The sequence below is a fragment of the Cygnus atratus genome, chromosome 2, assembly GCF_013377495.2.
Source record: "Cygnus atratus isolate AKBS03 ecotype Queensland, Australia chromosome 2, CAtr_DNAZoo_HiC_assembly, whole genome shotgun sequence".
Taxonomy (NCBI): domain Eukaryota; kingdom Metazoa; phylum Chordata; class Aves; order Anseriformes; family Anatidae; genus Cygnus; species Cygnus atratus.
In genome coordinates, this window is record NC_066363.1 from 14,713,061 (window position 1) to 14,739,426 (window position 26,366).

At 38.5% G+C, this 26,366-nt stretch overlaps 1 protein-coding gene across 20 annotated transcripts in view; it reads left to right on the forward strand.

Moving 5' to 3' along the window:
- PARD3 (par-3 family cell polarity regulator) overlaps positions 1–26,366 on the forward strand; it is a 445,585-nt gene that overhangs the window by 252,889 nt on the left and 166,330 nt on the right. For 10 of the 20 annotated variants that reach the window (XM_035545279.2, XM_050708750.1, XM_035545284.2 and 7 more), the window contains 4 exons: positions 552–590; positions 13,162–13,350; positions 13,826–13,996; positions 24,237–24,387. In XM_035545279.2, the coding sequence (XP_035401172.1) occupies positions 552–590; positions 13,162–13,350; positions 13,826–13,996; positions 24,237–24,387 (550 nt within the window). The remainder of the gene's footprint in view (positions 1–551; positions 591–13,161; positions 13,351–13,825; positions 13,997–24,236; positions 24,388–26,366) is intronic. The other 10 variants (XM_035545276.2, XM_035545281.2, XM_035545292.2 and 7 more) reach the window with 1 other exon arrangement.

Here is a 26,366-nt window from a genome sequence, read left to right on the forward strand (position 1 = left end):
AGGAATGCAGGGTACAGGAGCGTGCCACCAATGGTGGACTGAAAGCTTCCTCCTGTCCTGGGATACCTGGTTCTGTTATTCTGGATCATTCAAATGCACTCTAAAGGGAAATCCCTTATTAAAATGAAAATGGATGTTTTAAAAATAGGTACTTGTTTAAAATATTTGGAAGGGTTCATCTGGACTGCTGAGGTCATTCGTTGAAGCCTTCAAAGCAGAAGAGAAATGCCAGGGAGCATCCATGAACAAGAACACTCCACCAGCCAGAAAGTGGTGGTGAGCAGTTGTGATCCTTCCTTAGTCAGATAGCCACCTCCCTCGTAACGAGATAAAGTCAGGTGCACTGGCCCAAGATCAGTGGAGGTTGTTTTTGTTCACTTCTCCTTTAGTGCGAATTTGGAAAAAAATTGAATCAGGGAGTGTGACAGACACCCTTCATTTTTCCCTTACCACTTCATGTCAGAATTAGACCTCTTTGTTTAGCCCCTTGCTATTAGATAGTTTATGTCGTATGTAGCCATGTTCTTATTTATTTTTTTTACTTCCTTTAGAATGCAGAACAAAGCCAGTCACAAATTCCAAAGGAAACGGTAAGAGCTTTGTCTTTTCCATACTGGAAGACTCCCAAATGTTTTTAAATTGATATGGCACTTCTCCATCAAAGTTTCACAGATCCTCCTTTCACATTATATACTGTAGATGGCTCTCTCTAGCTTTACATTTTGAATGCATTTTTTATGTAATTTCAAATACTGTTTGAATATTACGTACAATTCAATTATTATCTACATTCAAGTGCTATTTGAAATTACATCTTTTATATACAACCAGAGGCCTAAAGTTGGAATGATAACAGTAGACTCTTAGTTTGGGTTACTTTTTGGAACTAATTGTTTAAAGCATGATTATATGACCAAACTTGAGATGCACAAATAGAGAAATTAAGCAGTTTGTGTTTATGTCTGAATTGTACCCTCACAGCAAACTGGTGTTTGTTAGTTATTTTGAAGAAACTATAGGGAAGTAGTATCAAGTTTAACCTTTTGAAGATTGTAACAGGTTGCATGTGAAGTATCAGAGGCTGTGTATTGTTTATATACTTAATTTTAGTCACTGGGACAAGGTCAGTCTTAATACAGTTTATGCTAACATGCAAAAATGTTTACTAAAAGAAGTATTAACAGAGGATATTACAATAATATGTTACCATAAATGTATACCCTATTAGAATTAAAAACATAATTCAGGAAGCTTCATTCAATTAGGCACCTATTTCAAAATTAAATAATAAATTAGGTTATAGAGAAATTAAAAAGATTCATGCTGGGATTTGAAATTTGTTAGAAAAGCTGCTGAAGAACAGAAAAATCTATCTAGATAAATTGGAGTGCCAGCAATGGAGAGATAGTATCTGAGATTAAATCCAGTTTAGGAAAAGATCTTTAGCAGTCATCTCTGTTTAGGGGCACCACTGGTTGACACTTAATGTTTTAGGACAGTGCAACGTAACTGCTAAAATGGGCATTTGGACTGAAGGCAGCAATACTTTTATCCTTCCATCTTTTGTTTTCTTTATACAGCCTCTAGTACGAAACTCATCTGCTTAAGGGCTTTGCAAAACTATAGGTGTATCATTGTTTCTGACATGCCTTACAGTATCTTTTTAGCACATCTCATCAGTGCATGCGTGTTCTTATCTTCATAGTTTCTTGCCATGTACTGCTGGTATATGAAGAGATCAAAGCTCAAGATAGCATTTTTGCCTGTAATTGAGTACAATTGAAAATAATTTGTGGGTGGAGTCTTATAAAAGTGTCCTGATTTTAGGAGTTATATTGAAATACTTCCCCCAAACCTCATTATGATTAGGCAGGTTGCCTATAGGTGCTTTATATAAAGCAATTACTCATCTGTTGCAAACTTAATGTTTTGTAACAAATTCCATGGTGAAATCCTTTCTCTGCCATTTTTTTTGAACCAACTTCCTCACTTCATCTAAGAAAAGTCCAAAAGAAAATAAGGCTCTCTCATTTGTTCTCTGAAGATGTGAGCCATAAACTGTGTTTTAACAAGGGGATTATGCAGGAGCAATAGGGAGCATATGAATAGCTAGGGATTGCTGAAAAACTGTGCTTGAATCAGCCAGAGAAGTCAAGCAAGATCTGAAAAGAAGGAAGTGAATTGGGAAGCATGTGGAGACATACAGCGTGGGTATGAAGACAGAAAGCTGATCAATACAAAAATGTTTTTGCATAATGTGTTTTTTTTTTTCAATCTTTATGGGGTGAGGTGTTTGTTTTTTTTTTAAATCTGTTTAAAAACTAAAAGCAATAGTGATCAATAGTAGTATGAACAGTACGTCTTTAGATTTGCTTGCCCCTGGGTGGGAATAAAAAAATGGGCTGAATGTTAAAGGTGGCAGTAAGTGTTTAAAATGCACAATGCTTTTGCTCTTGCCCACCCTCCTTCCAATTTTCTTTGCTTTGGATAAGTGCGATACTACCATTCTACAGAACTAAATTTTCTCAGCTGCACATTAATAATACAGTCACACACTTTTTTCCTTTTTTTTGGGTAATTTTAATTTTTAAAAGTATTTTTCATTCCTTTCCTTTATTCTCTTTGGTTGTGTCTCAATCCCTGTTTATTCCTCCTCTGTCTACTTTTCTCGTCTTTGAGATTTCTAATCTTGCAATTTCTATTTCTGTGCCTGCTCTGATGTGCTGTTATTTGTGCGGTTTTAGTCTCCAAGTGTCAAGGACTTGATATAGTTGAAAGCGAAGCAAAAAAATAAAAAATAATGATATGAAAAAGGAAAAAGAAAAGCTTGATGAAAGCAGCGAAGCTATAGAAATGAGAGAGGTAAAGTACAAAAAATATGCATTTAATTTAAAGGCAAAATAGCTGTAGTGTTTTTGGTTTTGTTTTTGATATGTCTTTGTGGGGAAACAGAAGAAAAATGCACCTTTGAAATTAAAAATGAAAAAAAGAAAAGAAAATGGAAAGCCTGAATAAAATTTATATATCATAGAATAGAATAGAATAGATATCGATGAAAGAATATAAAGCCTAATTTATCAGTACATTATTAACACTCAGGGGTTACATTCATGAAACTGTTTGTTTGAAATCATTTATACAAGTATTATGGCACTTGAATGTAGTAGTTAGAATACAATACAATAAAAGAAAACCTTGAAAATTAGTTTAATTTATTTCTGGCCTGAAATCATTGAGAGTGGCTTACTCCTTAACTGCCCATCCGAAAAAGGATATGGCTTTATATTTTGTACACCTCCATGGAATACACATTCTCATATTCTCATCCATGAACTTCCATAAATAAGGGGGTTTCTTAACATGCTAACCTTGCAGAATTTAAGCTTTGCTCTCCAGTTATCCATAGGAAATGCAAATTGCTAATGTATTTTCAGCTCTATCCAGTAAGTGTGCCCTAGTGAAAACAGTACTGATGTTTTTACGTTGTGTTTTGCTGACGATCAGAACAGGCACTCAGTTTACTCCTGATGCACGGAAATCTCCTGTATCACGTTTGAAAGCATTGCTTCACCCAGCCACTAGTTTGTACCATTTGTATAGCTAATGACAAAATGGAACAGATGCACCTATTTCTGAACATGGTGATTATTTGGAATGTAGGAGATTGACCGTAATATGAAAACTAGTAATTTATCATTATTACATTTCTGTTTCTAAGTATAATTATCTTAATCTTGTTACAGAGCATTGAAATGAACTGTTAATTATGCTATGTAAAACATCTGCCAATTAATTTTTCCTCATACTCTTTGAAAGTCAATAGTGTTTCAGTAATATTTTGCTTTTACAATTGTCATTTACTGTTTGTTTTCTGAATTCAGACTGGCGAGTTAACTTCCATGTAAGCATAATGCTAGAAAAATAATAATTATCATATATGGAAGTTTTTCTGGGCAGTGTTGTCTGTTGATAAAGGGAGATTCAAAGTTGGGATTCAGACTCCATTTGATGATTGCTGCACTCAGCAGCATGGGAAAGCTCCAGTTTTCTGTTCTCATTTGTTCCTCTGTCAAATCATTGTGAGTGAGCAGAATGTTATGAATTTCAGTGAGTGCAGGCTTCCTAAGAGTGACACAACAAGAGCGGTTGGTGTGTTGGATCAATATATAAATGTTTAGCAGCCCTTATAGAAATTGCAAATGTGATTGCTTTTTATTTTCCTCTGAACTTGAACATCTGATACTTCTATTATTATCTAAATTTCATTTTGCTCACCATGTTTTTTCAGAATCCAAGGATAATGTTATAACTAAACCTCACAGCATGTTTGGATTCAATTGCTGCTCTTGCCATAGACTTTTCTGTATGATTTTGAGAAAATTAGCTATGGTTTTCATGCGAGAATTTCACCACCTATTGGAATGGGGTGATAAAGATGCCTTCGTCGGAGGCATTTTGTCACAACTAATGCATAATCATTTTTGTACACTTTTTGTATGCAAATATTTTCATTAGGAATATGAGAGGTATACTAGCCAATGCCTGCAAAAACAAAATTTATATTGTGCTTTATATCAGTGCTGAGCTTTAAGATAGAGGTGTTCTGGGTGTGATTTGTTTTTTGTTGTTTTGTTTTACTGATTGTTTGCTTTTGGCAAAGAAAAGTACATATATGTGCCCATAGCTGTATTTTTCAAAAGCTGTCAGTTAAATTCCCATCACTTCATCTTTAGGCATTTGCTTAGAACTTCAGCTTATATAGCAGCTTTGTATCATTTAGTAAATGTAACATTTCTTCACACAAAATCTTCTTTGGGAAAGTTTCATCAATTTCCGTTGCTAGAACAGGTGATTGAAACACCTAAAAATTGAGCCAAAATTGCACATTCACCTGTACCAGCCAACACCACCAGCAGGGCTGATATCATTAGGTACAGCATGATTTTATCGAATAAGGAGAGGTTTGGATGTTTGTGGAGCTGATGCTGTTATTTCCTCTGTGATGTTTAGGAACACTGCAAATAACAGGAGCTGATTGTTTTTATACCTTTTTTATTGTAACGGTGTGAGACAGAAGGGTGCGTACAATGTGTTCAAAGTACTATTTTGAATGGGTTTAGATTCTATTTTTCAAGTTGTGGCATAAGAAACAGATCAAATGAAAGAAAGAGCAAATGTGTAATCTTCTGCCAGATAATGTTGTGTTTTGAGTCTTCTACCATAGGAGGTACTCCATTATTAAATAGCTTGTTCTGGGGGCATTAATGAGCCGAGCTGAGACATAATTTGTAGTGAATAATTAATAACAGCAGTTGAGGGACTGTGTTTATGAATGCTCTTTGAGTAGTTTGAATTTCCTGGAATGTTCGAGGATAATCCACAAAAAACTGGTGTGTAATGAATGCTATGCTTGGGACTGACCCTCTGGCTCGGAGCTCTGCCTCTGTCACCCTCAGTGATGTAGCCGGGCTGTGGTGTGACTGTGGCACATGGGAAGATGCACCCCAGCAGTCTCAGCTTTCCTGAGTGAGCTGTGAGTGCAGCGCAGCTTTAGCCATTTTCTCAAAGCTTAGGTTTGTAAAACTTGCTGGACAGTTTGGTGCAAGCCAATGTAAGTGTCCCTGCACTAAGGTTCTGTGACAGTTTCCTCAGTGCTGTTTCTACAGAGTCATCCTGAAGCCCCACTAGTGTGCACATCGTTATTCACCATTATTACACTATTTCCTATGTGCCAGCCTCAAGTTATTTTGGACAATGAGAAGTTGACTGTATAAGGTATTTACAATTCAAACAACAGCTATAGGATGTGAGACTGAAAGGGGCCCCCAGGTCCTTTAGCTGGTCATCTGCTACCACAGGCACTGAGGTCACGGGTTTTTCCAAACACTTGGCTTAACTTGGGGCAGTGCAAAGTTCATGTTGTTGCTTAAAATTCCTGATTAAGCCTCTGGACATTCATTGGTTACGTGCAAAGCTTGTTTTACTGCATTGTTGGTTTTAGGTGCTTGGTGTTAATTCTTCCTTGCTTTTAAATCCTGGGAAAATAGTGGGATGAACTGGTTTGCCTGAAGTTCTGTAGGAGAATTAGGAGTGAGACACGGGGCATTCCCAGTGCCTGATGCGTGTGTTGCCTCTTGTGGAACGAGTTTCTTGGCGTGGGCACCTACAAAGGCATCATGTCGCTTTCAACTTAGTTGTTCTGGCTGGCGTTCCCAGACACTCTGTATCTGCTTCTTTTGTCTTTCTGGTCTTGTACAGCCAATAGGCCAATAAGAGAAGTAAAAAGATTTTTAGGGAGCTGTGCCATTATTGTGTTGGGTATTGAAGGTTTTCTGGAACAAGGGATAGTGCAGAGAGCTATAGCTTTATAGACTTCTCTGGCAGAGCAGACACCTGCTGTGTATCTAATCCCTTGGTTTTCATTTCTCCAGGATAAGCATCTGTAAAAAAAAAAATATTAAAAAAAGAGGTTAACATTACAATTGTATGTTTGTTTCAGAGCATACAGTAGGAGCGTAAAGTTTGAGTAGGAACAACAATTCGGAGTGGGGTATGGTGGCCTTAATAAATGATAGTTATTATGGTAACTGCAACAGACTATTGCCTGTATGAAATTCTGAAATGTATAATGAACAAAATAGTTTTAGTGGTCTGATCGGTTGATTTTAAACATAGATTTTCAACTGCTTAAAACAGTTCCTACAACACCCCAGATCAGCATGTTAGCATTAGGAAGAGTAATGTTAGCATAGACAAGCAATGGCGTTCTTATATAGATAAATAACAAACATGTGGATACACTTAAACAGGGGCTTTTGCAAAGCTTTGATTTTCATACTAAATAAAAATCACATGCTAGATTTTTTTGTGCTTTGGAAAAAAAAATATTTTTTTCCTAAACCATTTTTTAATCCATCAAAAGCATTAAACCGAAGACATTTTTGAATATGGAACATGTTTTTTGGTACTGAATTAAATCCTTAAAATGGATGTAACTAGAAATGTAACAGGCCTGTTTTGCAGTATTTTCATGGGCTAGCATTTCTGCGTATAAAGACGTACCAAAGTTAATCCACATATAATACACAAAAAACTTTTCCTTGATGGGATTAAAATTAAAGCAGACCACATTTCCCATAAAATCTTAGAATTCAAATGTAGTTTTTGATATTTAGCAGCTGCTGCTTGATTTGAACAAGAGTGCAGTATCCGCCAGATGTGACTTATTAACTTAGCTAATATGAATAATGAGTCTCAGTGTATACGTGCAAATAAGATTCATTAGTGTTTATCTAATGTATGGGAGATTAAAATACTTAACTTAGGAAGAGTTAAAAGACAAGGTAGGCATAAGAATTTTAGTTGTTTAGTTGGCTTACACCTGATATCATTTTATAAACTAGGTAAGTAGACAGTTCAGGCTCTTATAACCTCTAACGCAACACATGAGTGTTTGAAAAAAAAAAAGAAAGAAAGAAAGATAAAAGGCTTTGTAGTATTTCTGGAAGAAACTCAAATGGAAACTTGGAATGTGCATGATGCTACCCGATCAGGAGGCAGGCTTTTCTTTGCTGGAGGTCCAGTTTGAAATCTGAATGAGCTGCTGTTGTTATATTTATCTTTAGTGCCTAGCCACACCGGGATGCGTCAGCTCTCAGTAATTCCTCCTGAGGAGAGGCCTCGACTGGAGTCAGAGAGGTGTGATACAGGCCACCTACATTGCTCTGTTTTCAGTCCCTCCAGCAGTAATACATCTACATTTACAAGAGTAACAAACATCACGCCCCATAAAACAGTTGACCAATGAAGCTGTTGTTTTGGTTCCTTAAAGCTGCTTGATATTAATGTTATATGTTTGTATTTGTGATGCCATGCGATAAAAGTGAGCATTACCATGTTTTCATGTATCTCAGTTTAGAAGGTTGCCTGGTATGACAGCAGTGTCACCTACCTGACTTGGAGGACAAAGCAATCAGAGTCCTCTCTGATGCCAAGGATGTCTTCGCACAATGTCTAGCTGACATCTCCTTTCTCCTGCATGTGTCTCACACGCTTCAAAATAAGAATTCTGTTATAAATAGTTTGAGGTAAATTTTACTGGCTTCCTAATATATGCAAATTACGGATTCTTAGTTTCACAGGTGCTTTTTGAGAAAGGAATAAAGAATGAATGCTATGTTAAAATCTTGTAAAGACTGAAACTGTCCTGGGAAAGGCTGTGACCTTAGGCTGGTTCCCCATTATTGGAACCAAATGAGTACATCTGTGATTTTGCGTATTCCATTCCTTTACTTTTATAGCTTACATTGCTTTGACCTGGTGGGCTCTCGGAAGTCCCTGGAACTTCAAACTTACCTTTCAAGAACTTGAGGTTTCCAGTCAAGCAAATTCCAAATGACACATTTGCGAGGCAAAAGCTGGGTAGGCCAACATAACAAGGATTAAACAAGGGCTAATAGGCTTAGGGCTGTAATGTGGGAAGACTGGACAGAGAAAGATTTAGGGCTGTAAAACGAGTAGTGTTGATGGGGTCATCAGAGGCATTAGTTGGGGTTTGTGCTATGGTTGCGTAATCTATCACATGAACATGATCATTATATACGAAGGGTGTGTTTGTGTATGTACAGCCATATATGTGTTTATACAGGAGCCCTGTAAATGTCTCCATCTGTGTTGTATGGAAATACAGTTACTCCTTAGGTGTGGGATGCAGAGCTTTATTATTTGCCTCTGTGAAAGAAAACAGCACTGCATTGGATTTTTGCTTAGAGTCGCATGATTAACTTATTTCTTTTCTCCACACATAATCACAAAGCAACTTGCAGACAAGTTTCAGTGGCTTAATAGCTGCTGAGAAGACAGCATGTCTAAGCTTGCAAGAGAATGAACTTCTCTGTAGAGAATGCAGCCGGATTTGTAGCTGCAGCAAGCCACTTTGAAAACCTGTCCCAGATTGATTGAAAATTGTTTCCCCCGTTAGGTGGGAGGAGGTTTTTCTTTTTTGTTAGGTTTCTTTTTTTTTTTCACCCATCTCATGCTGCTTATTCACCAGCTGAACCCTGATGAGATTTTATAAAGGGAAGAAGTCCCAAGCAAGACATTTCTTTGTAGTGTTTAAAACATAAAAGGATAAGTAGGAGATGCTGTTACTAACACGATGAAATAGGCTTATTGCACCGTTAGTGTCAAGGTCCATTTTAATGTCATTTTAAAAATTATATCAAGTTTTTAATGAGATCAGAAACAGATTTTATGTAGAAGAGGAAAGTAATTTCCCCCTTTTTATCTTTTTTTTTTTTTAATCTCCATATACATCTAAACACTGCCACAATTTTGCTCAGTCATCAAGTTTATCTTTAAATTTGCTACATATTTATATTGTATTTAAAAAGTGAAAAACTTATCTCAAATGTCATTTAGCATAAATTGGTGCTAAGTATGAATTTGAAGCCAAAAAAAAAAATAATAAAATCACCTACAGATATTTTCACCAATCGAATTTTTATTGCAGATTACATACTTGAGCAGCTTCATTCATCCAGCTGAAGTCATTTCAGATGACCTTTTCCTCAGCAGGCTCTGTTTGAACGGAATATTGTCCTGCTGTTAATTGTTTTGGACGTAACATGCGAAAAATCTTAAGGGAGTTGAGTTTTGTTGTTTAGGGTTCACAGTACATAAATTTGCTTGCATATTTACTGCTGGTCTGTCAAAGTGTATGAAGCAATAAATTTCTCTCACAGATCAACTAATCATGAAAACAGTATTGAGGTATTTGATTGACATAGTGAAACTGTTAATTTAGAGTATATCGAGATCAAATGGAAATTATTGCAATTAGGAAGTGATTGTGTTCTCAGTTTAAATTTTTAAATGGTGTATTTTAGATTTCTGTGCATTTTTATGCCGTATGTGGGAATTTCTATGGTTTGTCACGTTTAGATTCTTAATATTCAGTACAATTTCAACGTAAATTTTACTTTTTGTAATGGTTGATGTTTAGTTTATTGAGGAGAGTAAATGTACATTTAGTGTTTCTGTAATATAAAGCACTTAGGTTAACAAAGGATTCAGCCAATCTCAATACATTTTATTTTTTCCTTCTCCCGCCACCCCCCCCCCCCCAACTTTGGTTGAAACGTCAAGGTATCAGGCTAAAATCTTGCTGCTAATTTCTCTGAGAATGGCTCCTTTTTGTCACACGTAATGGTTCATGTCCAATATAGAGTTCTGTTCCATGCTAAGTATGAAATAGAATTGGTGTTCAATACTTTATATATACCTAGACCTTCTTCGGTACCATTAAGTGGTACAAATATTACAGCCTGTACTTCCATATCCATAGTCCTTGAATCTTAATGGTTCAGTTCTCGAATATCACATTTGTCTAGCGTTTCGAGAAGTTGTGGGGCATGAAAAAGAAATGTTCATTCTCTCTCTTGCTTTCTCTTTCTAAAATCTACGTTTAAGCATATGATACCGACATGATGCAAAGATTTTGGAGCAAAAGGCTTCCCATGTCCCCAAAACTGTGGACACAGTTAGGTGGGGAACCAAGCTGGCTTAGTTGAAAAAAGCTGTGGATACCCAATGAAGCCCCTAAGTAATCTACCGTTAACCCAGTAACAGTCATCTGTTCTTTGGGTGAGTCGAGCAATTTTCTCATGGCTTCAGTACAAGCCAGGAGGCTGCTTGTCTCTCTTTTGTTCATGTACACGATCTGCTCGTTCCTGTGCAGCTCCAAGGAGTAGTTTGCTCCCGGCTTAGGCATTCAGTTTCATCTTCACACTCGGGTGTCTGTAGCTTTGTATTAGATTGTTTCCTTATTTAACTCTGTGGAAAATAAGCAAGCAGAAGAATCACATCAGGGGTAGCGCTGAGCTGATAATGCAGCTCTTGGTCTCAGTGCAGAGAAGAAGCGTAGCGGCCTTGAGCCAAGTCCCTGGGGATGCTGCCTGAGGCACGACCCTTTGGCATGTAGAAGTACACCCGGCAGACTCTGTGGAGAAGGAGTTTTGTTCCCTGCACTGGAAAGGAGATCACTGTGGCTGAAGTGCTTGCATATTTTTTAGAACGTTAGAAACTACTGGGAAGAGGAGGGATTGATTGTAAAATTATGATAACAGTAGTAAAGACAAATCCGATAAGCTTATGTGCTTCTTTGGATTACCCATACATCCTGCCTTGGCTTTATCTCCCTTTTGGCTCACTAGCTTTTATTCCTACCATTACTTATTAAGGAAAATGAAAGTGATCAGTGCTATAGAAACTCAAAGGTAATGTGCTTCTCGCTCGGATTGCTTTACTCTGCAGCTACCTGACAAAAGGTGCATCTCAAGTGTACCCTGCAGCTAGTGCTTTTGTGATCTAAACAGGAAAATTAGGCTTGTAATTTTGCCAAAATTTGTGGTTTTTATTTATTTTTTAATCCGGTACTTTTTCCATGGCCACAGTGCACGTTTCCAATCCTGACAGCCCAGATAATGCTGATTTGCAAGGCCAAGAGATGTGTTTGGAAAATGGGATTCCTGAGCAAACCAACCTGGCTATGGCACTTGGAGAGAGGGTGTTATTTTTTTCATTTAATTGAAGAAGTATTGTTCTTTGTTATAACAAAAACATGGTTATGTGTGTGTGTCTAATGCGAGGGAAAGGGCTGGTGAGCACATTAAGGCTCATGCTTTTAACCAAGTGGGAAAAGGCAGAGCTCCTGTTTTTCTTCCCTTGGCTGTTGCAGTGCTCTCAGCAATCTGACTTCCTTCCCATCTGACATTTTCACATTGCATTTCTAGGTCAATGGTGACAAAACTAACATGCTTGTGCCCAAATTGATAATCTCAGTCTGCTGTACTCCACATGGCTTTCACATCCATCTTTGCAGTAGTCTGTGTTTGGATTTCAGAAGAGCCTGTCAGCTTTGCATTTCCTCAGGTCTTAAGAAACAGGGATGGCTCAGCAGGCAAAAGTTGGCTTGTGATGTGTACTGCCCTGCTCCCAGAGTCAGGGAGTAGAGAAATAAGAGGAGTGGGGTTTGCAAAGAGATGAGAGTGACATGGAAAAAGTCAGTATAAAATCCAGGTCAGTAAGAGGGGTAATCTTAGCAAACCTTATTTGCTGAGATTATGAAAAAATTGGCCAGATTAATTCTTCCAGAGAAGAACTGCTGACTATGGGGACTTAACATGCACGTTCTGGTGGGTGTTCTACTGCTGCTGCTGTTTCTTGGGGGTGAGAAAATAACAGCACACTTGGGCTCACCATTACCTTTCCCCAACACTGTACCTACACCTGCTGCCTCCACGCGTGCCACTGCTCTGTTAGGGCATCCCGGGGTCCCCTGCTCCCAGCCTGTCCCCATAGCACTTACCGGCCACCCTGAATTTGGCAGGGGCAAAGCGAGAAGGCACTTGGTTGCCCTTGCACGGCTGTTGGGTGCATGGTCAATGTCACTGAGCACCTTCTTGTCAGGGGAACTGGCTGGGCTGGGACTGTAATTCCAGGTGTTCAAAGCCTGTGATTGTCCCAGCCAAGCTATAACAGAGTGGGGAGGGCAGTGAAGAACCAAAGATGTGGGTAGGAGGACAGAAGAGAAGGGAAGAGCCAGGGAAGACAGGAAAATTGGCACTCTGAACTGGATTTGATGCTAAGCCTGGCAATAGCAGAGATGTGCTGTTTCAGATCTCAGCTGTGTAATTTTCTATTTTTCCTAACACAGCTAGTTTTAAACAAAATGAGGTGAATGAGTGATTTTTGAATTTAATTTTCTCGCACATAGTTTCTCCCCATGGCTTACAAAGATGATGATATTTTAAAAGTTCTGTAGGTTTTCAAATCAGAAAATATTTCTGATGCAGCTTTTTTGGCTCGTAAGGTACCTTAAGTGTGAGTTGGTATTAATGGCACATTCAGTAATGACATGTGATTCAATTATTTTACTAGACAGAGAAGCACTTAGACACAAGCATAAGATATTTCTGAATCTAGGCGTCAGTTGCAGGTGATTGAAAATACAGTATTTGTGCATGTTTCTTCAAATAATTACTGTGGAAAATATTGTGGCATTGTACTTAAAAGCACTTTTTTAATGCTAATAGCTGTGGAACGAAGAGAATTCCCAAAGAGAAATGCTATTCTATAATCCCATGTTAATCTTCCTGACAGAAAGCAGAGGAAGAGGAGCTTGTTCTCACACCTGATGGCACCAGGGAATTCCTGACATTTGAAGTTCCGCTTAATGACTCTGGATCAGCCGGACTTGGTGTGAGTGTCAAAGGGAATCGGTCAAAAGAAAACCATGCCGACTTAGGAATCTTTGTCAAGTCCATTATTAATGGTGGAGCAGCGTCCAAGGTAAGAGGGAACATCTGTGTACCTTTGTATTCCTCTTTTTTCCGTAATTGGGCTGTTTTGAAAATGAACACAGGTTCAAGAAGAGATTGCTCTTTAACTAGCATTTTTGATTTACACCATCAAAGGTAACATTTAGATTTCTACAGAAATTCACCTTTATGCATCTGATGATTTAAACAGACTTTAAAGATTCTTATGATGGACACAAGCTTCTGTCAATATGTGCTATTTGTGCAGATTATGATAATAGCTTTAAGTACAAATCTATAAATGATTGGAATAGACATTTCCTACAATGCTTGTAATAGAAGCTATTGCACCAGTGTGCATATGGCTATAAACTATTAGGACTAAGTATAGTTATTTGATTATTTTTCTTTGGTTGTTTTCTTTTTTTCCCCCCTCTCTCCAGAAGACTACACTTCTTTCATAGAGGGTTTTGTGTAACTGGCTATAATAACCTTTCAATTTCCAGGATGGCAGGCTTCGAGTGAATGATCAACTAATAGCGGTAAATGGAGAATCGTTATTGGGCAAAACAAATCAAGATGCTATGGAAACCTTACGAAGGTCCATGTCCACTGAAGGAAACAAACGAGGAATGATTCAGCTTATTGTGGCGAGGCGAATAAGTAAATGCAATGAGGTAATACACTTTTGATATTGGAACTGGGAGTTTTAACTTCTTCAAAGGTATTTGTGTTTATAGGAGATGTCACATTTCCTCTGAGAGTAGGAAAATAATATTTGAGGAACTAAAGAAAGAGAGAATTACAAAATGATCTGAAATTCAGTGTTAGACATGCTAACCTTATTACCGGATCAATAAAGTTTTTCTTTTGAGTATTTTCATCAATGAATAACAGGAAACACTGAATAAAGCTATATTGATTTTGTAATTGGATCCCACTGCTTATGTGATTTTTGTTCTTCAGAGGTTTTTATGTAGGTCTATTGAATCTTTCATTTATAGACTTGGTGTTAACTGACTTGCTCCTTTGTCGCTTTCAATTTTTTTTAATTAAGAGTAGAACTCATATATTTCATTACTATATTTTATCTAAGCAATTAAAAGTTCTGTGTAAAGATTCTATAAAACTTGATGCAAATAATTCTGTTATTTCTGGTTTTCAATATGTTGTGGCTTGGCCTTTGTTGCAGGGAAGTATGAAATACTGAATTCAGGGCTAAGTAGTGATTCTTTTTCTGATACTGTTTGCAGCTTCTGTCTCCTCCAGTACTGTGTTAATGTGTTGATGTTTTGAAATGTTTTCATGATTTGTAATAGTTTATCTTCTAGATTAATGTAAATAATGCTCTCTAGTAGAAATATGTGGACATGTGATACTGAGAAGGACTGCAGATGCTGTGGAGGATAGAGTTAGACTTCAAAATGGTTTTGATACATTGGAGAAATGCACTGTGTTAAATAGTGTGCAGCTGAATGGGAGGTCAGGGAGGCATCTGTTCTTAAGGCAACCAAAAGTCATTCTTTCACGCTTGCTAACACCAGCAAGGTCTCACCTGGAATATTTTTTTCTTGAGTATCATGCTTCAGAAAATGATGTGCACAAATGGGTTTAGGGGTTTCCCCCTGATCCTACCTAGGGAGAAAGGGCATGGTTTATTTTTTAATGCATAAAATTGATCTTAAAAAAAAATCCAGTTTGTACCTTCTTATAAAATCTTGTTTGAAAAGGATGCTAGTCTTTCTGAAAGTATTAAGCTCTTCCTGGTTGCTTATACACAGCTTTAATATGTGTACACACAGTGCTGGAAAGCCGGTTTGGAGGCACATGGATTCTCACCTGGTATTGAAATAATTCTGGCCTTTTAATATTTGGTAAAGATTTAGCAAGAATTCTGAACTTGGACCCAGAGAGTGTAGACTATAGTTTGTAGACTGTTTCTTATTTCTACCCAATTTCAGGTGTATTTTAGATGTTTCTACATAGGGTGAAATATTTTAGGTTGTTTTGGTTTGGTTTGTTTGTTTGTTTGTTTTTTTCAGAAAGGTTATGGAAGGTGTTCACTCTTCTCTTAATAAAAGTGTTCTAGAGCAAATGTATTAAGACAGTGTTTGTGAACACAATTGGAGCAAATCCAGCAATGATGAACCAAAGACATAGTTCCTTAAATCCATTAGAATTGATGCTCATTCACATCAAGAATAGTTTGTTGCCCTACACCTGTTTGACATTTACAAACTTATTTTGCAGAAATCACATGGCAAAAGTGGCACAGCTTGGTCTACAGTGTATGTGCTCTGAGATGTAGGAAGTGATGTTAGAACCAGATCTAGATACACTGAAATGGATCTGTATCAGGAGCAGCGCGGGAAGCTGTGTTTGTCTGGGCCTACTTTGGGGGGGTTTGTGCATTTCCTAGCACCTTAATAAGTTAGTGAGATGAGCCATAATGATTTGGGGAAGTGGCGATATTCGGTTGTTTGGTACAATGATCATTTTTACGAAACAATTTTTTGGTAACATTTTTTTCTCAGGAATTCTTGCTGTCATCATATTCAGCCAAAGGAAGTACAGTGTCGATACTCTTTGCATATCTTAATATGATGAAAGCACAAGTTGCATGGACATAAAACTGTGGTAATATTATTTATGCATATTACATGAATACCACATATGAATAGAGTATTCAGGCAGTTCAACCCCCAGATAACGTGTGTGTGGGCTGGTACCTAGCTGGAGAGCAGCACTACATGACTGAGCCTTCCAGTGATGGTCGCTTTCCCATGGAGCGTAAGATATTGGCCGTGTCTGGCAGCAGTAGCTAAATTATGCTTATTTCAGCAACTTTGATTTCTTAGACACACTGGTACATAGGTGTCCCCTTAGAATATTCTTGTATCTGCTACCAGATAAGTATACAGTCTCAGCCAAGATTTTTAGTAATAGAACCAAAAATACATGACATCTGACTGGCAGAAAGTTCATGAGCTTGCAGACTAAAAGTAAAAGCTTCATAACGGCAGACCCTATCATACGTTTTGCCAGCTTGTTCCTCAGAAATGGGTTTTTATTGTTTTTGCTCAAAGACAAAACAAAATGTTTGCCTTTTGACAACTCTTTTATTTTCCCTGATATTTCATATGCCTTGCCTCACTTTTGGTTCTCCAAACGTGTCACCATAAAACAACAAAAACAAGGATCCCATTCAATTGATTCCTTTCCTGTGTTGATTCAAGGTTTTAGTGGAATAGAGCCTGATTATATTCCCCTTGGTGCATAGTCAACAGAATTGTTTATTCCATTCCAGTGACATGGTCAATCCCACACCGCAGGCCATGGTCAGGCTTCTGCCTCCTGGAATTCCTTGCCTTGCTCCGGAACAGCCTCAAATGTCTCTGAAGGGGAATTTAGCCTGTGGAATCTGTACAAGGGGTGATAGTGCCAATGCAAAAAAGAATTATGCTTACTGTCTGGATGATAAAAACATTTGCTGTCTGGCTGCTAAAAAACAGCGGCAAGGGAAAAAAAAAAAAAGAATAAAAGAAGGCTCTACTTGTCTTTTCCCCCCTCTGGCTTCAAGTCCAGTAATCGTTTTCACATTTGCAAAATGAAACCGAATTCTTATGAGATAGATAGGCAACTGCAACTCATCTTTTCTCTTCAGTAAAATAGAGTTTGAACTGGATTCTAAGAAAGTAATATGAATACTGTTCTTTTAATGTTAATATTCATTTTCATAATCAGCCCTAAGCATTGTGTGGGGGAGAGAATTGGTGTGACAGTGCCATTCCTTTGGGTTTCTGTTCAGGCCAGAATTTTCATGTGCTTGTGATCCTTGTCATGTTTAGGCTCTTGACTAGAATGGAGGATGGCTCCATCCCTAGGTGTTGGTTTAGAAAGGCAGGGGCAGTTGCCTCCCTTCTGCTGCAAAGGAGCTATTTTTTTTCATCAAAAAGTAGTCTTAGGCTTCCATAGTTTACTTGAACATAAAAGTGTTTCAAAATGTAGTGATGTCACCTCTGACACTCCTTTTTTGTGCAAGCATTATTCTCATGCAGCTTCACCAGTTCTCGTGTTACAGACTAAGCTTCCAAAGCAATTACAGTAACAATAACAGCACACATAAAAACACCATAGGAGTATTATCTTGTCTTCAGAGAGGTAGTGAGGAGATCATTTACATCATCAGTTCTGACATAACTGTAAACTCAGAAGAGACCACAAACTTCCCAGAAGGTAAAAAGCATTTTTATGCTGTTGTGGTTTTCTTGCACTGAAGGGTTGCCTGTCAAAAGAATTTTCATTGACTCACCAGGAGACAGAGTATAACCCATCCAGGTTTTCAAGTGAATTATCTTGTAGTAAATATTGATAAAAGCATGGAGCGAGTGGTAGTTATGAATGAACTCCAAGCCAAGGCTGAGTGTTAGAGTTGTTCTCCCGTTTGCATTGCTTCTACACAGAGTACAGTAATAACATTGACTCTGTGACTACACTAGTGTAAACCTCACAAAGCTTTGTTTAATATCTCAGCCACTCCAGACCAAATCACACAGTGAGCATATGATGGATGTTGTTAGATTAGCGCAACAAAAACATTTTTCTAACATTTAGCTCAGGCTTTGTATATATCTAAGGTTCTGTCCACCCCCTTTCAGAAAAGTTAAATACGTTGTTCCAATCTATGTTTACAGCTTTCAGCCTTGCCCTCTGTGATTAGCATTTTGTGTTGACTCTTCAACATTTTACGATATAAGCAGGGAGACTTTAAGTTATATTTCCAAAGTTGTGCAGATGGTGGCAAAAACAGGAAGACTAACAATGGTATTGACTTGATAATCCCATATGGCCAGTGTGTAACAGGTCAGTTTTCACAGGATGCGGCCATCAGCTTTTTTGGGTCTTTAACTCAGGGTTGACATTTTTTTAATTACTGAGGAGCTTAAGATTTAAGGAGAAACACTGGAGCCTCCTTGCAGTGTGTTCAGTTAATTAGTGATATTATTATGATTAGCCTGTATGGGCAAACAGCTGCCGGCTCTGTCACCATAATGCATACGCAGCGCTTAGGCACAACGTCAGCCAGATCAGTGCAGCTGGTGGCAGTATGTGCTGATTCAAGAAAATAAAGGTAATTGTTACTTTTGGAATCCTGCTCTTTTCAGTCCTGCAACCTGGACAGTTTACAGGCACAGATTGCTTGTCTGCACTCTGTTCATGTCACACGCAGTCAGCGCTTGTCAGCCATTAAGAGAGAGCACATCACCATTTTCCTCAAAATGAGAGATTTCATGGGTTTTTCTTGTCTATCTCACTTTCTTGACAGAAATAATGTCTTGCCAAACTTGCCTGAAAAAAAGATTTGCGAACGACTTGCAGATCCCCAAATTTCTGTCTGTGTCTGTTCATCTTTGCTCCAGTCGAAAACAGAGCATACCACAAAGTGGAGAAAGTCATGAATCCAGCCCATACAAGGCCCTTATCAACTGTATAAGTAAATTGACCTGCAGATCAGTGAGAGAATGTTCGAGTGGTTTCATTGTAAAAGAAAGGAAACAAGCGAACATCTATTCTTTTCCTGTGTCTGTGGACATATAAAACATTCAGCATCACTTTTCCCTCGATGCATTACTTACTTTGAAATTCATATGCTATGTTTGTTTGTTTGTTTGTCCTCACTGGATTAGTTTTGTGAAGTCCTTCTGGAGTTCATTTAACTGTCAAAAAGTCTTTAGTATCTTCTCCAAAAACTGATTTTACTGTTCACTCCCTTCTCTAGGTCATTGGTAAAGCTGCTCATCAGCCTAAGCTGTTTCCAACCCTGATCCATGGGGGAACTTACAGCTGACTCCTCTCCATCCTGAAGATTGATTTATGTTTCCTATCCGTTAGCCAGCTTTTGATCTGGAAAATGAAAACGTAGTCCAGTCCCATGAAAAATTAGTTTTGATATGAAGCTTTGGGAAAGGCGTTTTGAAAATGCAAATATTTTATGTCTTGTTTATTGTCTGAGAGAGCTTGGAGAACTTACTGGCATCTTTGTGCAACTCCAGCATGTCAGTGAGGTAGGATTTCCTCTGACAGAGCAGTGGTGCCTCCCCACAGACCTCCGTCTGTCATGCTCAGTGAGCTTTCTGTTTATTATAGAGCCCACCATTTTATCCAGAAGGTCAGACTCCTGGGTCTGTCCAAGGACCCCTCTTGGCCCAGGTTATTCCTCATACCCAGTAATCTACCACCTAACTACTTTTTGCAAAGGTGCATGAGTTCCTTCCCACCATTCTGAAAGCACTCTGTGTCCTCTGCTTGCCTTTTAGCATTATCAGAACACGAATGCAATATTTCTTAGAAATACAGTAGTAATTATACATTTAATAGTGCATGATAGTGCATATAAGTCAAAACTGACCTTTTATTGGCTATTACCTATGCTTTTCCATCTTGAAAAGTTTCTCCCTAATGTCGTATCCCAAATCATAGTTAATATTGGTAGTATTATTGTAAAATTATCTCTGTTGAAAAAGGAAGCTGAAGCATTTTGGACATATTAGCCACAGTACACTGATAAGAAAGGAAAAAGAAAGCTTGGAGAATAATTCTGTGTGACACAAAGCTTCAGTACCCTGGTTGCAGTGCAGTAAATAGCAAATTTGTATACTGGCTTCTTTAAAATCCATAACGCTTGCATGCCAGTATTTGGATAATATCCTTTTCTAAAGGAAAAAGAGAGTATGATTATTGTTTCTTTAAAAAAAAAAAAAAAAGAAAAAGAAAAAGTTTGTTTATGCTTTGAATATTTTGGCAATGTTCTTGTGTATAAACTTTTTTCATATTTATGTGCATAACTTCAGTTAGAATGGATGGTGGTGTTTAAGTAAAAAGGACCACATTAGTTGTCCTTTTATCATCTAGATAAGCAGCAGCTGGGCTAGTTAGTACAGATAGTGCTTTAGCAAACAGCTGGTTCTTATCTGAATGACAAAAGGCCAGGGTGGAGACCTTTTTTATTTAAAAGAAAAAAAAAGGAAAGGAAAGAAAAAAATGTTTTTTCTATTTTTATATTTAGAGAATGGAGAGAAAAGGAGCTATAGGCAATCTGTAGTATGTAAGGTTTTCTTGTATTTTGACTAATATGATCATTTATTACAGATCAGTGCTAGGACCCAGAGAGGAAACTCTCTCTGTTCAGTGTAGAGATGAGGAGGCTCAGGGGGATCTTAGCAGTGTCTGTAAATCCCTGACAGAGTCAGTAAAGAAGTCTCATCCAGACTCTTCTCAGTGCTACCCAGTGCCAGGATAAGAGGCTATGTGCATAAACTGAAATCTGTTTAAACATAAGAAGAAACTCTTCTGTGGGGGGAGTGGTCAAGCTCCGGCTCAGATTGCCCAGAGTCTCCATCCTTGGAGGTATTCAAAACCCAGCTGGAAAAGGCCCTGGGCAACCTGCCCTCGCTGACAAGGTTTGAGCAAGACGTTGAACTGGATGGTGTGCAGAGGTGCCGTCCAACCTCAGCAAGTCCTTGACTCTGAATTCTCATTCCAAGCAGTACTGCTGCTTGGGGTGGCTGGCTATTGGTATGAAGAATAGGGGGCCAGTTGCTGCATGGCTTGCTTTCCTAGCCAGGCCTTTAATGAAGGTCAGGAATTCATACATCTTTGTTTATATTACCTACTCCTTATCAGTTAATCAAATTAAATTATACTGGATAACATCGATATCAGCTAAGGAAAGAAACTGGAATGTATAATTCAAGCTCTTTAATAGAAATGCATCAGGAAGAGCAGCTCTTTATTTCAACTGTAATCCTGCTTTGGACTGTCGATCTCTTTGTCTTCCCACAGCACAGTTTCCAAATTAAATGTATTTTTTTCTTGCATAAACTTTCTGTTGGCAGTTAAAGGAAAAGTTTATTTTTTGTGTGTGTGTGTGTGTGTGAGTGAAAGTCACTTGTGTAATTTCTGTCTATTTTTTGTTATTTTATAAAAGGCATTGTATCTTTTGTAAAATGTTTTTGTAGTTGGCTGGCTATGCCTTTGTTTAAACACATCTTTTTGAGATGCTAATTAGAAATGGAAAAAGTTTTCCCTATGAAAATGATAAAACACATGATTCACTTTACAAAACGCAGCCATTTGAACACAGCACTCCTGCTATTTCTTTTATTTACCCTGTACTTCCCTACTTTATGAGGTGTAAATTTCTATGCATTTCTCTGGTTCTGAGCTTTCCTCTTGTCAGTATCTTTCTAAAAATCTCTTGAGACCTTCCTACAAATGAGTTTGAAATTTGATGTGTTCTCACATGAACAAGGGCTGCGTGATATGGCTCACTAAAAGCTGGACACTTGTTACATAAAGTCATCAATATAGCACTGGGAGAAGAAACCCCAAAGCACTTTGATATTTTCACACCTTATTTAAAGGCAGTGAAATAAAGGTTAGTTTAGCATTTAATACATTTACTATGCAAGTTTAGGCTCTCAAGTAGTCTAATGTTTCTGTACTTTTTTTATTAATGTTTCAAAATTTAGCATTTCTATTTTTTTTTAATTTGCCTTAGATTTCTTTATAACAGAAGCTACAAATATTGTTTCATTTACTTTTCAGTAAAGCTGTCAGTTGTAATCTGCAATTTAAAAAAACTAATAAAACAAATCCTCATTTCACAATTTAAACCTTATTGAGTCTAATTCACTTGCACTGCAAGTTTATTATTCTCCTGCAGCTTGACGTGCCTCCAATTGTAATTGTGTTGACCCTCCGATGCAGTAAATCTCCCCAGTGCTTATCAAACTGGGAAAGATAAGTCTACAATTTGGAACTTCATTAAATATCTCATTTATATTAAACAGATGATGGCTTTGAACAGAAATAATAATTTTTACAGGCTCCGCGACCTCCGATTGTGGTCTCAGCGACTCTGGCATGCAGCATTTTGCAAATCTCCGCCCGCGCTGTGGCCCTGGCCGCCTGCCAGCAGCCAAATGTCAAAAGTTGTTCGTCCATCGGGCTGACTTCAAAGCCACTCTCTGAAGACTGTGGTTGAGGGCTTTGTAGCCCTCCGAGCAGATTTTTTAGAAATCTTTCATGGCATACACTTCTTAGTCATCTGGGAATTGCAGGCAGAGTGATTAATAACGGGCAGCTGTTTAAAGAAAAAAACACACAACAAACATGTTAGTTGTTATTATAATTCGGGAAGCTATGAACTACTCCGTTTGTGCTTGCTCGGAGACCAGCCCAGTGAAATAAGCATTCCCCATGGCTTCAAAGAGTTTGCAGCGTGCTCGATGCCTTGCAGTATCTGGTCCCTGCTGGATTTCAGTACATATAAAATATGTGCTGTGGGAGTTGTGTAGGCATATTGTTCTTGAGATTTAACTTTGCACATCAAAATGAAAAGGTGTGTTGGTGAAAACAGGTAATACTTTGATGTGTGAGTTCATACAATTACCATGAAAAACAAATCTATTTTTTACATTTCTTTATTATTATTATATTTAATAGAGCTGGATTCAGTTCATGCCACTTAGTTGGTTTCACGCTCTCAGGGGAGCTCATGTGGGAGCAGTAGCAAGGCAGCAGAAGGGTGCTGGAGCTCAGGAGAGCTGAGCCCGGCAGGTGGGAGGGCTGGATGGTGAGGGGCTGGGTGATGGAGCACGAGGCCTTGTATCTCCCCAGCTGGTTACTGGCTGCTGACAAACAAGCTCTGAGTTGACAGACGAGCGCAGGCATTTCTTCAGCCTGCTCCGAGGAGCTGCATTGGCAGCACCCATAGCTAATGGGGTGTCTAAACCCAGCGAGGTGGTGTCAGATTGTTTTCTTTCTTTGCTGTGCACGGGTTCTGCTTTCCACTGAGATCTCTCTGGCTGACTGAAGAAAAGACAGTATTTTCTCTCTTTTGGAAAAATCTGAGAGGCACACGCAGAATAAGAAGGGACGGCCAGGTTCTGCAAACAAAGGCTGAGCTGGGAAGTCGCACAGAGGAAGGAGCCTTCTGATGGAAGGCAGCTGGGACGGGGAAAAGGCCACACACGCCAACTTCTCCCCTGGGCCAAGCAGGCTGTCTCCATCCATTCCTCCACCACCTACTTCATCTGGCTCTTAATGCCCCATGGAGGTCTGCTGGGGGTCCTGGAGGGCAGGGACCGGCTTCCCCAGCGGGGTCAGGCAGCCGAGGGCTTGCCAGTTGTGATTTTTGTGGCTCTGGCAGCATGCTGCAGCAGTGCCAGGGATCAGGCTGAACGAAGCATGTGAGGTCTCCATACACTGTGGCCAGGAAAGGCAGAGCAAAGAACTCATCACAAATAGAAAAAAAAATATTAAAATGTAATGTGAAGCCTGACTTTTCTTTCATTTTTTTCTTTTTTTTTTTTTCCTAAGTAAAAGGTGTCAATGTTTGTGTATTGGTTGCTAATATGTGTGATGGAGTTTCATGGGGGTTTCCATGATGATTACATTTGAAAGCAAATTGTGCCTCTTCAAAGAACGCCAGCAGCCCAATTCCAAAAGGAGTTCATGCTCTGTGCCCCTGACAGGAGTCTTGTTCTGACAGGCTGTCAGGGTGGGAAAGATGGCCCAGCTGTCTGCCTCATAACACTAAAAAAGCCCAAACTGTCTGCTTAAGAAATTCTGTAACAAAGAGACACCAAAATGCAATGCGGTTTGTTGATTTTTTTTCTTAACCAATTTTCTGCTGAAGGATTTGAAATTTGACAAGGCGCCGTAGGAGGTGCAGAGCAAAGTGGCTTACAAAGTTGGTCATTAAGCAGAGCTGTCGTTGCAAATTATATTTGTCCAGGGTGAGAAGTTCTAGCTCATTTGGTGCCCAGACAGGTCTAGGCCTTAGGCAAGTTGTTAGAGTTCCCCCATGCTGCTAAATGGACTTTCAGCGCTAATTTTCCTCTCTCTGTGCAGTTGGAGTCACCTGGGAGCCCCTCAGGGCCAGAGCTGCCCATAGAGACGCTGCTGGACGACAGGGAGCGCAGGATTTCCCATTCCCTGTACAGCGGGATCGAGGGGCTCAGTGAGTCGCCCACGAGGAATGCAGCGCTGAGCAGGATCATGGGTGAGTTCCACTAATCATGCCTTGTTTTCATCTCTTGTGGGATCCATGGAAGGGTGACTAATGCATTATTTGTGTGGGAGTCAGGGAACACGGAGGTTTGTACTGACCAAATTAAAAAGTGCCTTAAAATTGTTCCAAGCAAGCCTTCTGGATACATAATGTGAGAAAGAAAGCTAATAAAAGGATTCATAAAGTGAATTTCGTATCCCATGGTAGGTCATAGAACAAATCACAGGAGCACTTAACATGGTTTTACAGTGTCTGATCTGGGACAAGAAGTTATTGGTTGGTCTAGTTTCTAGCTTCATTCAGAGGAAAAGTCATCACTTTCTATAAGGAATTTATAATTAATTTCAGCAGTTGTTCTCCTCCATGTCAGTCATACAGAAATAAACAAGGTAACTTGTACCCATTTATGCTTATTAGGGTATTTTATTAATTTGTTTGAATTTTTTTTATTCACAGGACACCAATTTTAAAACCTTATAACTAATTTTAAGCATCCTTTGTGCAAATTCTGTCTTCATGGCCCCAGCGGATAATGAGGTTATTAGTGGTTGTTCTGCAGCAATTCAGTTTCTTGTGTTCAGAGCTAGCTAATAAAGACTTTTCTTGCCACAGGAGTGGTTGCATTTACTGACTACGATGGAGTTAGTCTGAAAAGATCTTCAAATTTAAAACACAAAAGGCAGTTTGATTAAAATAGCACTTGACATAAGATGTTACGATTGCTTGCTTGAGCTGCAAGTTATGAACATAAAAAATGGCCATTAAATCTTTGACTTTTTTTTAGTGTGCTTGACACACACATGTTACATTAGAAGATGCTGCTACAAACTGGATATAAAGCAACAGTGAATTTAGTTTGTAATTACTTAAAGTTGATTTTCAGCCTTAGAAAAATGAACGTCTACATTTTTTCCAGTCAACAGTTTGTATATATCTTTCACTACGTCTTGGGGTTGTTGTTTTAATTATTTTTATTTTTATTTTTTAATTTGGGGTTGGTTTTATGTTTGCAGTAGCAGAATAACATTAAACTCCCTAAAAATCCACAAATTTGGCATTTAAAATACTTCATCACTTAGGTCTTTTGTCTTCTTTAGTACATCTGGACAACAGTAATTAGAAACAAATCACATTCTGTTCTATTGCATTACATCTCTTGGAAGCTGGAAGAATGATAGTGTACCTGAGGATCACTGGAGCATGAAACATTTTCACCCAAAGACATATGCTATTAAAGATGACATTTTAAAAAAACTACATATTTGTTGAAAAAATTAAGGAATGCTAAAATAATCTGAAGTCTTTAGCACTACTTTTCCTAAGAAGAGACTGGCTCTTGTGGTGTTAGGGCTTTAGATAAAATATATTCAAAGCACTACCTTGTGCTTTTCCCATTAGTGTTGGAGAGGATTTACAAGTCCAACTCCTATAAGCATTAAGGAGTTAGCGCTTAAACACCTTGTCCAGTGATGGGAGAAGAAACCCTGAGAGAGTCTGCGTGTATGTGCATCAGGCAATGCAGTGTACTGCCCCATCAAGGCAACACCCAACTTGCCATGCCAAATCAAACCAGTGCTTCATCAGTCTAGTGTCGCCCCTTTAGTGGTAGCCAATAGCATATGTTTCAACAAAAGACCAAAAGTCTTTCCAAAGCCTTTAAAATTGAGTGCTTTTGGATACCTCTGCAACATATAGATAGGGGTAAAAAATTTATCCTGCATTTTGTATTAGCTCTATAATCTGAAATATATGGCTCGATTTCCTCTGTTTCATTCTTTATTTATTGTTTTCAGAGACTGGGAACCATGTAGAAAGCTGGTTTTGAATAGGTTGTGACTTAAATCCATTGATGCTTTAGTTGGAAGCACATGAAAGATCAAATCATGCCTGAATCTCACAGTAAATGTGGTCTGCTGTAACTGAAAACTGGTTTTGCCAGAACTGCGTCATTCCCTTCTGCAGTCATGTCG